The sequence below is a fragment of the Aegilops tauschii genome, chromosome 3 (assembly GCF_002575655.3).
Source record: "Aegilops tauschii subsp. strangulata cultivar AL8/78 chromosome 3, Aet v6.0, whole genome shotgun sequence".
In the NCBI taxonomy this organism is placed as follows: Eukaryota; Viridiplantae; Streptophyta; class Magnoliopsida; order Poales; family Poaceae; genus Aegilops; species Aegilops tauschii.
In genome coordinates this window covers 465,729,940-465,746,723 of record NC_053037.3, presented here as the reverse complement: position 1 = coordinate 465,746,723, position 16,784 = coordinate 465,729,940, and the positions used below count along the sequence as shown (strand labels likewise).

The 16,784-nt window shown below is 46.2% G+C and overlaps 2 protein-coding genes across 2 annotated transcripts; one reads left to right on the top strand and one right to left on the bottom strand.

Annotated features, from left to right (window-relative positions):
* Positions 1-1,095: 1,095 nt before the first annotated feature.
* Positions 1,096-3,101, top strand: LOC109780319 (ammonium transporter 2 member 3). Its single transcript, XM_020338912.4, has 3 exons — positions 1,096-1,880; positions 1,999-2,284; positions 2,389-3,101. Exons 1-3 carry the CDS (start codon positions 1,230-1,232, stop codon positions 2,931-2,933), a joined length of 1,482 nt encoding a protein of 493 aa, XP_020194501.3. The 5' UTR covers positions 1,096-1,229; the 3' UTR covers positions 2,934-3,101.
* Positions 3,102-3,251: 150 nt separating this feature from the next.
* Positions 3,252-6,921, bottom strand: LOC109780320 (BAG family molecular chaperone regulator 4). Its single transcript, XM_020338914.4, has 4 exons — positions 6,353-6,921; positions 5,131-5,393; positions 4,841-4,987; positions 3,252-3,614 (listed from the first exon to the last, which is right to left on the bottom strand). The coding sequence occupies exons 1-4, from the start codon at positions 6,522-6,524 to the stop codon at positions 3,417-3,419; spliced, it is 780 nt and encodes a 259-aa protein (XP_020194503.1). The 5' UTR covers positions 6,525-6,921; the 3' UTR covers positions 3,252-3,416.
* Between the last annotated feature and the right edge of the window lie 9,863 nt (positions 6,922-16,784).

The window sequence follows — 16,784 nt, the reverse complement described above, 5'->3', positions numbered from 1 at the left end:
GAGTGTAAAATTTATGTGACCGCCGGTATTTCATTCAAACTTGAACTAGATGTGTCGTCTCGGGAGACCATGTGCATGACTAGCTGACTTGACAATCTACATGGCAAAGAGACGAGAAAATCGACAATATAGCAGAAAAACCAGAGTCAAACCAGATCGACCTGTGCAAAGGATGAATTGTGAACCATTTGTACTATCCCAAGATGAAATTTTAACCAAAGCAAAATTAATTATTGCAAAGTGAACCCTAAGACAGGTTTGGGTGGGGAGGAGGGGGCAATATGGACTTCTCCTCTCCCAAAGTAAGGAGAAGAAGTGATAAATCATCCCCTTGTTGTTGGCCCTACCTAATGTCGAACTCTTGTTCACGCAACCTTGCAAAAAAGTACTCTTGTTCACGCGGATGGTGATGCCACGATCGTCCTTCATCACATGTCAACTTGAAATTTGAGGTTATACTCGTAAACTCACAATAAAGTGGCAAGTGATTTTCCCTTAAAATAACCTTGAAATTTGAGGTTTTCATATCAGAGCGCAAATTCTAGACAGCTGAAATTTTGGCGAGTACTAAACTTTTAGTTGAAAATTCGGGCTGGATTCAAATTCAATTCAAATTTGCTTAAATTCGTCTAAATTCAATGAATTTTGCAAGGAATAATAATTCCAAAATAATTCTAGAGAACTCCATTTTTTTGGAATCCACGAGATCGGAAATATCGTTGGTACCAAAAACTTAGACCATTGTTCAGATCCTTGGACCCGTGGTTAACCGAGCCTAAATTGCCATGATCAAGATCCAAACCTGCAAGCTGTAGAAAATAACGAACTACTAGCTGTACAAGGAGACGCTGCTCGCGAGAGCACATCGTGCACATGTCCCGCTGCCATCGCCGCGAATGGCTGCTCAGGTACGTGCGCAGTATACCCTTTGGTACATTAAACAAGGGCTAGGAGAACGTGAGATGTTCATGGGAACCCAAAGATCCATGAGATCAGTGGAAATTCCAATGAAACCGAGAAGCCAAATGGCGCACGGGACATGAGAAAATTCTATGTGCCACTTGGGCTGCCGGTGTCGACACGCCACACAAGCCACGGTCGAGTCACTGGTTCATGGGGCTCACGTACGTGCTCCCCCCACCAACCGCCGCCGCCTACTTGTACCGAGCGCGCATCGCCGAGGAGCCGCGTCGCGGTGCCCTACGTACGTGAACGTGATCGATCAATCAATGGCGGCTCCGCCTCTGCCGGGCGCGTACATGCCCGACCTGCCGGCGGTGCCGGAGTGGCTGAACAAGGGCGACAACGCGTGGCAGCTGACGGCGGCGACGTTCGTGGGCATCCAGTCCATGCCGGGGCTGGTGGTGCTCTACGGCAGCATCGTGAAGAAGAAGTGGGCCGTCAACTCGGCCTTCATGGCGCTCTACGCCTACGCCTCCACGCTCATCGTCTGGGTGCTGCTCGCCTTCCGCATGGCGTTCGGCGACCGCCTCCTCCCGTTCTGGGGCAAGGCCGGGCCGGCGCTGACGGGGGACTTCCTCGTGGCGCGCGCGTCCTTCCCGGCCACGGCGCACTACGGCGCCGGCGGCGCGCTCGAGGTGCCCCCCACGCAGCCCTACTACCCGGAGGCCACGCTGGTGCTGTTCCAGTTCCAGCTCGCGGCCATCACGCTGGTGCTGCTCGCCGGCGCCCTGCTGGGGCGCATGAACATCAAGGCGTGGATGGCCTTCACCCCGCTCTGGCTGCTCCTCTCCTACACCGTCTGCGCCTTTAGCCTCTGGGGCGGCGGCTTCCTCTACCACTGGGGCGTCATCGACTACTCCGGCGGCTACGTCATCCACGTCTCCTCCGGCGTCGCCGGCTTCACCGCTGCCTACTGGGTACGTTACGTTGCCTATCTATACGTGCAATTGCGACCCACGGGTTCGGTTTACCTTTCCGGCAGTCGTGGTGGACATTTCTGAATTTTCTGTGATACGCCGCATTCGTTTCTGACAGGTGGGGCCGAGGCTGAAGAGTGACAGGGAGAGATTCGCGCCCAACAACATCCTGCTCATGATCGCCGGCGGCGGGCTGCTGTGGCTGGGCTGGGCCGGGTTCAACGGCGGCGCGCCGTACGCCCCGAACATCATCGCGTCCATCGCGGTGCTCAACACCAACGTCAGCGCCGCGGCGAGCCTCCTCACGTGGACCTGCCTGGACGTCGTCTTCTTCGGCAAGCCGTCCGTGATCGGCGCCGTGCAGGGCATGATGACGGGCCTCGTCTGCATCACCGCCGGCGCAGGTTCCGAATCGGCCTTCACTGAACTGTACTACAGTAGTTTATTTTGTGAATTTTGCTTACGGTGGGCTTTGTCTTTTGTGTTGCATCTGCATGGCGGCGCGCAGGGCTGGTGCACACGTGGGCGGCGGTGCTGATGGGCATCTGCGCCGGCAGCGTGCCGTGGTTCACCATGATGGTCCTCCACAAGCGCTCCTCCCTCCTCCAGAAGGTGGACGACACCCTCGCCGTGTTCCACACCCACGCCGTCGCCGGGCTCCTCGGCGGCGTCCTCACGGGGCTCCTCGCCACCCCGGAGCTCACCACCCTGCACACCCACGTCCCGGGCACGCGCGGCGCCTTCTACGGCGGTGGCATCCAGCAGGTGGGCAAGCAGCTGGCCGCGGCGCTCTTCGTCGTCGCGTGGAACGTCGTGGTCACCACGGGCATCATCCTCGCCGTGGGCCTCGTCATCCCGCTGCGGATGCCCGACGAGCAGCTCAGGATCGGCGACGACGCAGCGCACGGCGAGGAGGCCTACGCGCTCTGGGGCGACGGCGAGCGGTTCGACGTGTCACGGCGCGCGGCAGCGAGGGCCACCGAGGTCGGCGACCAGTCGGTGGACCAGCGTCTGGCAGCCATGGGAGCTAGAGGTATCACCGTTCAGTTGTAGTAGAAGCTGGTGCCCGTTGTTCTTTTTCCAAGGGCAGTTGTAGTAGAACTGTAGAAGCTGGTGACTAGGCAACACAGAAGGGATATTCGTAGTTCAATCTTTTGCTAATTTCAGAAGGGACATTTGTACTTTCCTACAATATGCAACAGAGTTTTCGGTTTTTGTTCAGTTCTTGAACTTCTTTCTAGATTAAATAAATGCAGTTATTGTTGTCAAGCATGGAATGCCTTCGGTTCAGCAATCATGGACCTGGCACGTGTTTTAAATTGAATGTTAGCAGAACCAGTTTACCAGCTACCACGCCCCATGGCAAGAACATTGTGAAACTTGAAAACATAACGATTTTGCAGAGCAATTCACCAGCATCATCTGGCAACAATCTCACAGGCAGTGGAGTGGCAAGAGGCACCATACTTCATACATGTACACAGTAGCTTTCGTCGCGAGTTACATAATAATACATCGAGAATGCACATTCTCATGCTAGTCGAACTGCTCCCAGTCAGTGTCATTTTGCGTCGAAGAAAATCGGGCCGGCGGAGCATTCAAGCTGCCCACGCCGTTTTCAAACGTCTCCCACTCGGTCGACACCGAAACAGATTTGGCGCTATCACTGAAAGGGTTGGCATTCCTTGCCTTCAGCTTGTCCAAGGTCTCAACAAGATTCTGAACTCGGCGCACCTGGGAGTTTCACCACAACATTGTATAAGTATCATTTATGCAAAGGTTGGTCTTTATTTGAAAAATGCAAAGGTCGGTATGTACTCCCTCCGTTCCAAAATACTTGTGGTTTGAACTAAAACCACAACAAGTATTTTGGAGCAGAGGAAGTATTTTTTTTTCTTTACTATTATTATAAATGGACATGACAGGGATTTTATTCACTGACTTTATTCATAGTGACCAACCCCATTGGCAAATTATCCAACCAATATGTCATCCAATTATATCACAAGAAGACAAAATCAGGACTACGTAAAGCTGAAAAATCAAAATTGCGTTGGCCCATTTTACTTGAATTTTGTAAGTTACATCTGCAGATGATTTCGCCGATCTTATTCATCCAGAATAAACCAATAAATTAACATTACAGCAGAAAAAAGGGAGGAAACTGCACATATTTTATAGTTTATAAACGAACACAAGTTGAGAAAATAAACCCGAGGAATTATCCAACATGGGGCAAAGATTTTTCTGCCTAAGATGAGTTTAGCAGCTAAATTTGGACGACACAGCCCGGTTAACCTAGGACTTTGCATGTTTGAACAAGATTAAACTAGTGGAAATGATTTTTGAGAGCTACAAACTTGAGACTGAACGTACCGTTATAAAATAACGGAGTACTGTGTTACTGTAATAACCGAGCAAGACAGACATGAGTACATGACCCTTAACCCACATGTAATTATAAGAGTTATTAGATGAAATGTCCTATAAGAGTCACTGCCAGGTGAGAGCAGTGAAAGACTGATTCAACACAACAGAGAAGCTACTGAGGTGCAGCCTTTGAATGGCAGACATGCCAAGTGTTTCTTACCGAGATTTTCAAACCAAGATCCTATAAATGTCACTGACAGATTGATCATTACAGTGCTAGTTTACTTGGTATGAGGAAATCTCCAAACTCATGATAGATATGTTTAACTGTATAAACCATCAGGAAATAATTGTGCTGGGTTATTAGCATCTATTGGATCACTATCATAAATGAATTAAAAGTTATGCAATAGTGCTCTTTGTTTTGAACAAACTTTTGAGCAAGAACATGTCCTGGCTAATGGGTGGCATAAATAATCTATCTTGTCTTGAACAACAAATGTGTTAGTTTCTGTACATGTTTCAATAAAGCATGTAATCGGATAACTCGTGATTAATCAGGTTTGGAAAGTAACAGCAAAGAAGTGTACCTCGGCCTTCCTTTGTGCCCTTGCTTCTCCCTCTGCCTCTATGCCATCGAGTTTCAGCAGCTGCACCATAAGCAGCTCCGTCAAGACAACAAATTCTTTATCCTCGACCTTCTTCCCTGCAAGGACACTCTTCTCCAACTCACACACCTATTACAGAACAAAAACAAATTAAATGCATCAGTACAGTTGTGCGAGCAGCACAAATTATCTTACTCCCTCCGTCCCACAATGCAAGACGACTATGGGACGGAGGGAGTACAAACCAGGTGCGGCAAGTATTGTTCCTTCACCTTAGCAGAGAGCTTGTCAACTTCAGATCTGACACGAACAACAGCCTCACAAGCCCTCATCATGCTCTCATCCATCATCACTGGCTCGACCTTCTGTTCCACATTGGCAGGGACATGTTTCTCAAGCAGAAGCAATTTTGCTCCATCCTTGGCGCCTGATGCGTGCAGGAATTCATCGTCCCTCTTCTCCTTACCACGGAAAAAGAGCCTCTGTCTCTCAGGCTCCAAGCCAGTAGTCTGGGCGAGGATCCTCTTCAGTTCACCTTCACACAAATCAGAAATCAGTTTCAACTACCTAGTGTTTGTGGAATTGAGGTCCTCCAAGCAAGGAGATATAGGATGTTACTCCAACAACTCGATCCAAACGTTCTTTCAAAAGTTAAATTCAGTGCAGATGCACCACCAAAGTTAAACTTCTTTGGGATGGGTTAGAGGCTTAGATAAGAAATTAATATAACATCCTTTGGTGAGCAGTAACCAATCCCTTTCGACCGGAACACTACTGTAATAATGCGACAGTACAACCATAATTAATTGTAGGCCTGATGTTGAACGAGTGGGAACAATTACTCTGAAAAGGATTATTGTATGAAGGTCAAACAAGACATCTACAAATGTAAGTCTACCTGTCACAGTACAACAACGCAAAGTTAATACTTCTAGTTGAATAGCAGGCACATGATACATAGGCCACCTACTGGTGCTTAATGTTTTTAATCTAGGTTTGTGTAGTCACCCAATTTGATTTTGTTCTTAATCTAGGCTTGTTTATATAGTCATCCAATTGGATTCTGTTCTTAATCTAGGCTTGTTTATATAGTCATCCAATTGGATTCTGTTCTTAATCTAGGCTTGTTTATATAGTCATCCAATTGGATTCTGTTCTTAATCTAGGCTTGTTTAGTCACCCAATTCGATCCATAGGAAACAGGAATTATGTGATTTACATGCACATACTACTTGACAAAATTCGCAGTTGACCAGCCAAGATCTAAGCTCAACGCAGCTAAACAACACGACATCTGCCAGCTTAGTAACTCCGGGGAAACGACAAGCACTTGCTGAGCGAGCACCGCAGCGAAGACCACATCTCAAATCGGAACTGATCACGAGACAAATCGGAACTGAGCATTACGCATCATCTCATCATTACAATACATACAACAGGACAAATTGATAAGGATAAGGGCGTCGGATCAAAGAAGAAGAAGGGGCGACGTACCGAAGGTGGCCTGCGCCGGCACGAAGACGTCGCGCAGGGCGGGGCCGTGGGACACCCTGAGCCTGACGGTGGGGCCCTCCTCGCCGTCCCTGCGCTGCACGAACATCCCGCCCGGCCGGACCTCCGACTCGCCGTCGGCCTCCTTCGCGCGCGATCTGCTGCCGCCGCCCATAGCCGCCGGCCTCGGCGCCTCCCTCTTTATGGGCCTCTCGGTCGGTCTCTTTCGGTTGCGCGGAGAAAGGCGAAAGCGACGCGCGGGGCGGGGCGGGGCGGAGGGGTTGGGTTGGTGGCGCGTGGCTTTTGCGGAGGGTGGGAGGCCGGCCTCGCGGGTTCCTTCCCTCCCGGAGAAGCAAGGGGAACGAGCGGGGAGGGTGGGGAGACGGCGGATGGGGGGAGGGGTTGGGTCTCGAGTAGGATTTCGGCGAAGGAAGGAAGGAAGGGAAGGAAGGCTTGTGCGTTTTGCGTTAGCCAAGTACAGCTTTGGATCCTCGTGACGCCACCGGCTGGGGCGGTGGGGGAAGCTACTGGCTCCGCCTGGATTTGGTTGGCCCGTACGCGCCTGCGCTGCCGCCTCGTGGGGGCGGTCCATTTGTGGTCACTCGTTTGTTTGGGCTTGGCGCCCCCCGGCCGGCCTCGTGACACGTTCGTCAAACTGTTTGCGTGGTGGTGGGGTGCGGGTGGGGTCTAGAGCACCGAGCCGAACTCTCTACGATCTCCTCGACGGTTTGGAGGTGATGATTCGAAGAATTTGCATCTCGTCGGATCTCTTTTTCTGAAAACAGTACAAATGCAAGCATCTTTGAAAGATTGAGCCGGCATATTATCTTGAAATTTACAAAGTCATCGTAGGCACCTCGTCGTCGATGGAAACGTCTCCTCCCACTAAATGCGCATCACCGAAAATCTTAAAATAAATCCAGAAATAAATGCGAGCACCAGATTTGAATCCCTTTAACCATCCAACCACAGTTTGGTTCGCTCGTCGGATCTCTTCGATGGACCCATTTGGATCCGATTTGTTCGTCCACGCTTGTGTGTCTGCAGGTTAGATTCTTTCGATCTACACTTTTTTTAATCGATGGTGGTTATTATTCTGGTGTGTTGGACCTACTAGTATATGTGTGTAATGCAGTCTACGGGGACAAAAATATCACGGTTTTTTGTTGTAATGATCTCCTTTGATTAATACAATCCTCTTTGTTCGCAAAAAAAAAATTTCATGGTTTTACACTTCAGCTAGTGGCTCGGACATCCAATCTCTAGATCAATGCTTGGCATGAATTATCTAGTTTCCATCTAAGACTGCAGGCAGTAGTGATCTAGAGCACCGAGCCGAACTCTCTACAATCTCCGTGATGGAATTTTTTTGGGAAAACATTCAATTTATTCATCAATTATTAAGATAGTAAAAAACATCAGAATTAAAAATACATTCATGTCCGTGGAACACCTAGCGACAACTTTGGAGATGGCGAAGCCATGATGATGAGTCTAAAAGGTGACTTTTTTTGGGCATAAACTTGTGTATTACTCAAGCATCAACCTTAAAATCCTCCTTACATAAATCAACGACCTCTCGGGCCGGAGCCCAGCAAGACTACGGTTCTACTTTCAGTTCTTGCAAAATTTGCTAAAAAATCACTGACATTTTGACCATGGTTGATATGAGTAATACGAGTCATACGAAGAGACTTCAAATGCTTGATCACCGCCACCAAAGAAGCATTTTGGTATTTTATTTTCTAGTTATACATTGTGCACTAGTATCATATACTCCTTTGGTCTGCTAGATACATCCATTTGAGCGTCAGCTAAATCCTGATGGAGTATGTATACAAGAAGAAATTCAAAGGTGAGAGCTGCAATAAAATTTTAGGCATGATTTTGTTGTTTGTAATGTGCTCCTTGGAAGTCATCTCAGTGCGGAAATTTGCAAGTACTATATAAGAGTCTTTCATCTTTGATGCGTACTCTTTTCTATATATTTTTAGTTTATTTGGTGTTTCATTTGAATTTACTATATCGAGGGCACATATGAGCTTAGGATCAGTGTTGGAGGTCAATAACACGATGTGGTGTGCCAATAAATTCATTACCTAGGAAATAATATATTTTGCTATCTCAAAGCCAAATTCATTTAGTTTTTTTAACTACAAAGTGATTACATGGAGCTTCCTTTAACAAGCATATTTACCTTGTGTTGCCTAGAGAAAACGATGTATGAGTTAGAATAATCTCGTTAGCTTCGTTGTTGGAGACAATGATGACCCACAAGTGTAGGGGGTCTATCGTAGTCCTTTCGATAAGTAAGAGTGTCGAACCCAACGAGGAGCAGAAGGAAATGATAAGTAGTTTTCAGTAAGGTATTCTCTGCAAGCACTAAAATTATCGGTAACAGATAGTTTTGTGATAAGGTAATTTATAATGGGTAACAAGTAATGAAACTAAATAAGGTGCAGCAAGATAGCCCAATCCTTTTTGTAGCAAAGGACAAGCCTGGACAAACTCTTATATAGAGAAAAGCGCTCCCGAGGACACATGGGAATTATCGTCAAGCTAGTTTTCATCACGCTCATATGATTTGCGTTCGTTACTTTGATAATTTGGTATGTGGGTGGACCGGTGCTTGGGTGTTGTCCTTTCTTGGACAAGCATCCCACTTATGATTAACCCCTATTGCAAGCATCCGCAACTACAAAAGAAGTATTAAGGTAAACCTAACCATAGCATGAAACATATGGATCCAAATCAGCCCCTTACGAAGCAACTCATAAACTAGGGTTTAAACTTCTGTCACTCTAGCAACCCATCATCTACTTATTACTTCCCAATGCCTTCCTCTAGGCCCAAACAATGGTGAAGTGTCATGTAGTCGACATTCACATAACACCACTAGAGGAAAGACAACATACATCTCATCAAAATATCGAACGAATACCAAATTCACATGACTACTAATAGCAAGACTTCTCCCATGTCCTCAGGAACAAACGTAACTACTCACAAATCATATTCATGTTCATAATCAGAGGGGTATTGATATGCATAATGGATCTGAACATATGATCTTCCACCAAATAAACCAACTAGCATCAACTACAAGGAGTAATCAACACTACTAGCAACCCACAGGTACCAATCTGAGGCTTTGGGACAAAGATTGGATACAAGAGATGAACTAGGGTTTTAGAGGAGATGGTGCTGGTGAAGATGTTGATGAAGATTGACCCCCTCCCGATGAGAGGACCGTTGGTGATGACGATGATTTCCCCCTCCCGGAGGGAAGTTTCCCCGGCAGAACAGCTCCGCCGGAGCCCTAGATTGGTTCTGCCAAGGTTCCGCCTCATGGCGGCGGAGTTTCTTCCCAAAAGCTTGCTTATGATTTTTTCCAGGGTAAAAGATTTCATATAGCAGAAGATGGGCACCGGAGGCCTGCCAGGGGGCCCACGAGGCAGGGGCGCGCCCAGGGGGGTAGGGCGCGCCCCCCACCCTCGTGGCCAGGGTGTGGGCCCCCTCTGGTACTTTCTTCGCTCAGTATTTTTTATTAATTCCAAAAATAACTTCCGTGGAGTTTCAGGACTTTTGGAGTTGTGCAGAATAGGTCTCTAATATTTGCTCCTTTTCCAGCCCAGAATTCCAGCTGCCGGCATTCTCCCTCTTCATGTAAACCTTGTAAAATAAGAGAGAATAGGCATAAGTATTGTGGCATACTGTGTAATAACAGCCCATAATGCAATAAATATCGATATAAAAGCATGATGCAAAATTGACGTATCAACTCCCCCAAGCTTAGACCTCGCTTGTCCTCAAGCGGAAGCCGATAACGATAAATATGTCCACATGTTTAGAGATAGAGGTGACGATAAAATAAAATACAGACATGAGGGCATCATGATTATTCTTATAACAACAACTTATATAAATATTGTCATATGATTTCTTATTCTCAAGTAATAATCTATTCACAATGTCAGGTATGAATCAGAAACTTCATTGAAAACCAACAAACTATAATCTCAGTCATTGAAGCAATTGCAATTTATCATAACATCGGAAAGAGTCAATATAAGAGCTTTTCAGCAAGTCCACATACTCAACTATCATTTAGTCTTTCACAATTGTTGACACTCACTCAATACTTATGGGTATGGAGTTTTAATCGGACACATAGAAAGATAGGGGCTTATAGTGTTGCCTCCCAACCTTTTACCTCAAGGGTAACGCCAACAATAATAATTCATGTTAACTTACATCCAATTGGATATATATATATATATATATATATATATATATATATATATCAGGATCTTTCCAACACAAGGTGCTTGCCAAAGGATAAAATGTAAAAAGGAAAGGTGAAGATCACCTTGACTCTTGCATAAGGTAAAAGTAAAAGATAGGCCCTTCGCAGAGGGAAGCAGAGATTGTCATGCGCTTTCATGGTTGGATGCACGAAATCTTAATGCAAAAGAACATCACTTTATATTGCCACTTGTGATATGGACCTTTATTATGCAGTCCGTCGCTTTAATTTCTTCCACATCACAAGATCGTATAAAGCTTTTTTTTCCACACTAATAAGTCATACATATTTAGAGAGCAATTTTTATTGCATGCACCGATGACAACTTACTTGAAGGATCTTACTCAATCCACAGGTAGATATGATGGACTCTCATGGCAAAACTGGTTTTAAGGGTATTCGGAAGCACAAGTAGTATCTCTACTTGGTGAAAAGAACTTGGCTAGCATGAGGGGGAAAGGCAAGCTCAACATGTTGGATGATCCATGACAATATACTTTATTTCGGATACAAGGAAACATAACTCATTACGTTGTCTTCCTTGTCCAACATCAACTCTTTAGCATGTCATATTTTAATGAGTGCTCACAATCATAAAAGATGTCCAAGATAGTATATTTATATGTGAAAACCTCTCTTTCTTTATTACTTCCTATTAATTGCAACGATGACCAAAACTATGTTTGTCAACTCTCAACAACTTTTATTCATCATACTCTTTATATGTGAAGTCATTACTCTCCATAAGATCACTATGATCTCTTTGCTTCTTTTTATTCTTTCCTTTTCTTTTATTCCCTCAAGATCATAGCAAAATAATCAAGCCCTTGACTCAACACTAATCTTTATTATATATAGCTCACGGACTCGATTACATAGAAGGATCATAAAGCAAAACTCAAAACTAAATCACACTAAAACTTTATTCTACTAGATCAAGATATTACCAAAAGGATCGAACTAAGAAAAATGGTAAAGATAGGAGTGTGATGGCGATACGATACCGGGGCACCTCCCCCAAGCTTGGCAGTTGCCAAGGGGAGTGCCCATACCCATGTGATTATGTCTCTTTTGCTGGTGAAGGAATTGTTGATGATGTAGGCTTGTCGTCCATCTTCCAAGGCATAGGCTCTCCATCATAGAAGGATGATCGAGTCTCCGGGATCCTTAAATCTGCAGCCAAACTCATCCTCTTGAATCTATATTCATACTCACAGTTTTGGTTTTGCAGGTCATGATCTGGGCTTGGAGGTGCTCGATTTTATCGTGAAGCTTGAAGATGGCCTCCCCAATGTCCTTGGCGTCCAGCTTGTGGTTGTTGGTGAACTCCGTGATCACTATGTGATTGGAGTCAAGTCCGCGCTCCACCATCTCCTGACACTTGAAAACTTGTTGCTCCATTGCCTCGAGCCTTGTTTCCACGCTCCCGGTCCTCCTTGGTCCCTCAACATCGTGGATGTGCAGCACCCCCTCATGCATCTCAATGGTTTGAGGGTGTTGCAGCACCTCTGCAAGATAGGGGTTGATGACCTTCTCGAAGAACTTGTCATTGGGGGCACTTGGAGACGTCATGGTGATCTAGATCTGTCAGAAAAACAGCTCAAAACAAGAACGGAGGATAATTGCGTGATACGGTGGTCAAAACCTTCGGGAGATTATATAATGAATTTTTACCGACCAAAAGAAGTATCGTGCAAGAAAACGGAGTCCGAAGGGCGAACGAGGTGCCCACGAGGCAGGGGGCGCGCCCAGGGGGGTAGGGCGCGCCTCCCACCCTCGTGGAAGCCTCGTGTCCTTCCCGGACTACTTCTTATTTTCCTATTTTCTTAAATATTCCAAAACGGAGAAAAATTGCCATTAAAACTGTTTTGGAGTCGGTTTACTTACCGTACCACATACCTATTCCTTTTCGGAGTCTGAAACGTTCTGGAAAGTGTCCCTTATGTATTCCTCCGGGGTTACGGTTTCAATAATATTAGTTTCAATATTTATGGGATTACCTGAGATATAATGTTTGATTCATTGACCGTTCACCACCTTCGGATTTGTGCCTTCGAAGTTGTTGATTTTTATGGCACCGGTGTTGGGGAACGTAGTAATTTCAAAAAAATTCCTACGCACACGCAGGATCATGGTGATGCATAGCAACGAGAGGGGAGAGTGTGTCCACGTACCCTCGTAGACCGAAAGCGGAAGCGTTAGCACAACGCAGTTGATGTAGTCGTACGTCTTCATGATCCGACCGATCCAAGTACCGAACGTACGGCACCTCCGAGTTCAGCACACGTTCAGCTCGATGACGTCCCGCGAAATTCGATCCAGCAGAGCTTCACGGGAGAGTTCCGTCAGCACGACGGCGTGATGACAGTGATGATGTTGCTACCGACGCAGGGCTTTGCCTAAGCATCGCTACGATATGACCGAGGTGGAATATGGTGGAGGGGGCACCGCACACGGCTGGAATAGATCAACAGATCAACTTGTGTGTCTAGAGGTGCCCCTGCCCCCGTATATAAAGGAGCAAGGGGGAGGCCGGCCGGCCCTCTATGGCGCGCCAGGAGGAGGAGTCCTCCTCCTAGTAGGAGTAGGACTCCCCTCTTTCCTACTCCTACTAGGAGGGGGAAAGGAAGGGCGAGAGGGAGAAGGAAAGGGGGGCGCCACCCCCCTCTCCTAGTCCAATTCGGACCAGAGGGGGAGGGGCGTGCGGCCTGCCCTAGGCCAGCCCTCTCTCTCTCTCCACTAAGGCCCATAAGGCCCATTATTTCTCCTGGGGGGGGGGTTCCGGTAACCCTCCGGCACTCCGGTTTTCTCCTAAACTACTCGGAACACTTCCGGTGTCCGAATATAGTCGTCCAATATATTGATCTTTACGTCTCGACCATTTCGAGACTCCCTGTCATGTCCGTGATCATATCCGGGACCCCGAACTACCTTCGGTACATCAAAACACAAAAACTCATAATACCGATCGTCACCAAACTTTAAGCATGCGGACCCTACGGGTTCGAGAACTATGTAGACATGACCGAGACACATCTCCGGTCAATAACCAATAGCGGAACCTGGATACTCATATTGGCTCCCACATATTCTACGAAGATCTTTATCGGTCAAACCGTATAACAACATACGTTGTTCCCTTTGTCATCGGTATGTTACTTGCCCGAGATTCGATCGTGGTATCTCAATACCTAGTTCAATCTCGTTACCGGCAAGTCTCTTTACTCGTTCTGTAATGCATCATCCCGCAACTAACTCATTAGTCACATTGCTTGCAAGGCTTATAGTGATGTGCATTACCGAGAGGGCCCAGAGATACCTCTCCGACAATCAGAGTGACAAATCCTAATCTCGAAATACGCCAACTCAACAAGTACCTTCGGAGACACCTGTAGAGCACCTTTATAATCACCCAGTTACGTTGTGATGTTTGGTAGCACACAAAGTGTTCCTCCGGTAAACGGGAGTTGCATAATCTCATAGTCATAGGAACATGTATAAGTCATGAAGAAAGCAATAGCAACATACTAAACAATCAAGTGCTAAGCTAACGGAATGGGTCAAGTCAATCACATTATTCTCCTAATGATGTGATCCCGTTAATCAAATGACAACACATGTCTATGGCTAGGAAACTTAACCATCTTCGATTAACGAGCTAGTCAAGTAGAGGCATACTAGTGACACTATGTTTGTCTATGTATTCACACATGTATTATGTTTCCGGTTAATACAATTCTAGCATGAATAATAAACATTTATCATGATATGAGGAAATAAATAATAACTTTATTATTGCCTCTAGGGCATATTTCCTTCAGTCTCCCACTTGCACTAGAGTCAATAATCTAGATTACACAGTAATGATTCTAACACCCATGGAGTTTTGGTGCTGATCATGTTTTGCTCGTGGAAGAGGCTTAGTCAACGGGTCTGCAATATTCAGATCCGTATGTATCTTGCAAATATCTATATCTCCCACCTGGACTTGGTCCCGGATGGAATTGAAGCGTCTCTTGATGTGATTGGTTCTCTTGTGAAATCTGGATTCCTTTGCCAAGGCAATTGCACTAGTATTATCACAAAAGATTTTCATTGGACCCGATGCACTAGGTGAAGGAAATATGCCCTAGAGGCAATAATAAAGTATTATATATTTCCTTATATCATGATAAATGTTTATTATTCATGCTAGAATTGTATTAACCGGAAACATAATACATGTGTGAATACATAGACAAACAAAGTGTCACTAGTATGCCTCTACTTGACTAGCTCGTTAATCAAAGATGGTTATGTTTCCTAGCCATAGACATGAGTTGTCATTTGATTAACGGGATCACCTCATTAGGAGAATGACGTGATTGACTTGACCCATTCCGTTAGCTTAGCACCCGATCGTTTAGTATGTTGCTATTGCTTTCGTTCATGACTTATACATGTTCCTATGACTATGAGATTATGCAACTCCCGTTTACCGGAGGAACACTTTGTGTGCTACCAAACGTCACAACGTAAATGGGTGATTATAAAGGTGCTCTACAGGTGTCTCCAAAGGTACTTGTTGGGTTGGCGTATTTCGAGATTAGGATTTGTCACTCCGATTGTCGGAGAGGTATCTCTGGGCCCACTCGGTAATGCACATCACTATAAGCCTTACAAGCATTGTGACTAATGAGTTAGTTGCGGGATGATGTATTACGGAACGAGTAAAGAGACTTGCCGGTAACGAGATTGAACTAGGTATCGAGATACCGACGATCGAATCTCGGGCAAGTAACATACCGATGACAAAGGGAACAACGTATGTTGTTATGCGGTCTGACCGATAAAGATCTTCGTAGAATATGTGGGAGCCAATATGGGCATCCAGGTCCCGCTATTGGTTATTGACCGGAGAGGTGTCTCGGTCATGTCTACATAGTTCTCGAACCCAAAGGGTCCGCACGCTTAAACTTACGATGACAGTTATATTATGAGTTTATGTGATTTGATGTACCGAAGGTTGTTCGGAGTCCCGGATGTGATCACGGACATGACGAGGAGTCTCGAAATGGTCGAGACGTAAAGATTGATATATTGGACGACTATATTCGGACACCGGAAGTGTTCCGGAGAAGTTTCGGATTAAACCGGAGTGCCGGAGGGTTACCGGAACCCCCCGGGGAAGTATTGGGCCTTGGTGGGCCTTGAGGGGAGAGAGAGGGCAGCAGCCATGAGGTGGCGCGCCCCCTCCCAAGGGGAATCCTAGTTGGACTAGGAGAGGGGGGCGCAGCCCCCTTTCCCTCTCCCTCTCCCTCTCTTTCCTTCCCCCTCTTCTTTCCTAGTAGGACTAGGAAAGGGGAGTCCTACTCCTACTAGGAGGAGGACTCCCCCTCTCTCCTTGGCGCGCCTAGGGCAGCCGGCCTCCCCCTTGCTCCTTTATATACGGGGGCAGGGGGGCACCTAAGAACACACTTGATATACGATATTTTAGCCATGTGCGGTGCCCCCCTCTGTAGGAGATATGCCCCAGAGGCAATAATAAATGATATTATTTATCTCTGAGTTCATAATTATGTTTATGTTCCATGCTATAACTGCAATGATTCTCGAGTCTGCAATATCCACGAGGCTCGGAGGAAGATTCATATGCACGTGTGGAATAATAAACGGTAAGAAGTATTCCTAGTCTGGCCTCTAAGACTAGCTCAAGCGTTGCATGATGGTTCTGTTTTCCTGATCATGGGCATGTCTATGCCAGCAATTTTGAGGGCACAATGTTAGGAGAACATTTGTGTTGAATCGACCCGGATTGATGTTATGCTATGAGATTCATTCATCACAAGTTAATGGTACATAACACAGAGATGGTTAACGTTTGCATGATTCCTTAGACCATGAGAGTATCGAGTTTCTTCATGCTTGCTTCATGAACTTTGGGGTTTGTTAAACGTCATCCGTAAATGGGTGGCTATTACGGTGGCTTACGGGTTCATGGAAAAGTGTGTCAAGTAACTTGATAGCTCAAGATTGGGATTTGCTCCTCTGACGATGGAGAGATATCTCTGGGCCCTCTCGGTGTTACGGTATCCATCATCGTCTGGCTAGACACTTTGTGATTTGATCACGGGGATGCCGGAACACGAT

Coding starts and splice junctions, on each gene's coding strand:
- LOC109780320 (XM_020338914.4), bottom strand. CDS start 6,524: ATGGGCGGCGGCAGCAGATCGCGCGCGAAGGAGGCCGACGGCGAGTCG. Junction 5,394..6,352: donor GCCGGCGCAGGCCACCTTCG/GTACGTCGCCCC, acceptor ATTTGTGTGAAG/GTGAACTGAAGAGGATCCTC. Junction 4,988..5,130: donor TTGACAAGCTCTCTGCTAAG/GTGAAGGAACAA, acceptor GTTCTGTAATAG/GTGTGTGAGTTGGAGAAGAG.
- LOC109780319 (XM_020338912.4), top strand. CDS start 1,230: ATGGCGGCTCCGCCTCTGCCGGGCGCGTACATGCCCGACCTGCCGGCG. Junction 1,881..1,998: donor GCTTCACCGCTGCCTACTGG/GTACGTTACGTT, acceptor CGTTTCTGACAG/GTGGGGCCGAGGCTGAAGAG. Junction 2,285..2,388: donor CTGCATCACCGCCGGCGCAG/GTTCCGAATCGG, acceptor GGCGGCGCGCAG/GGCTGGTGCACACGTGGGCG.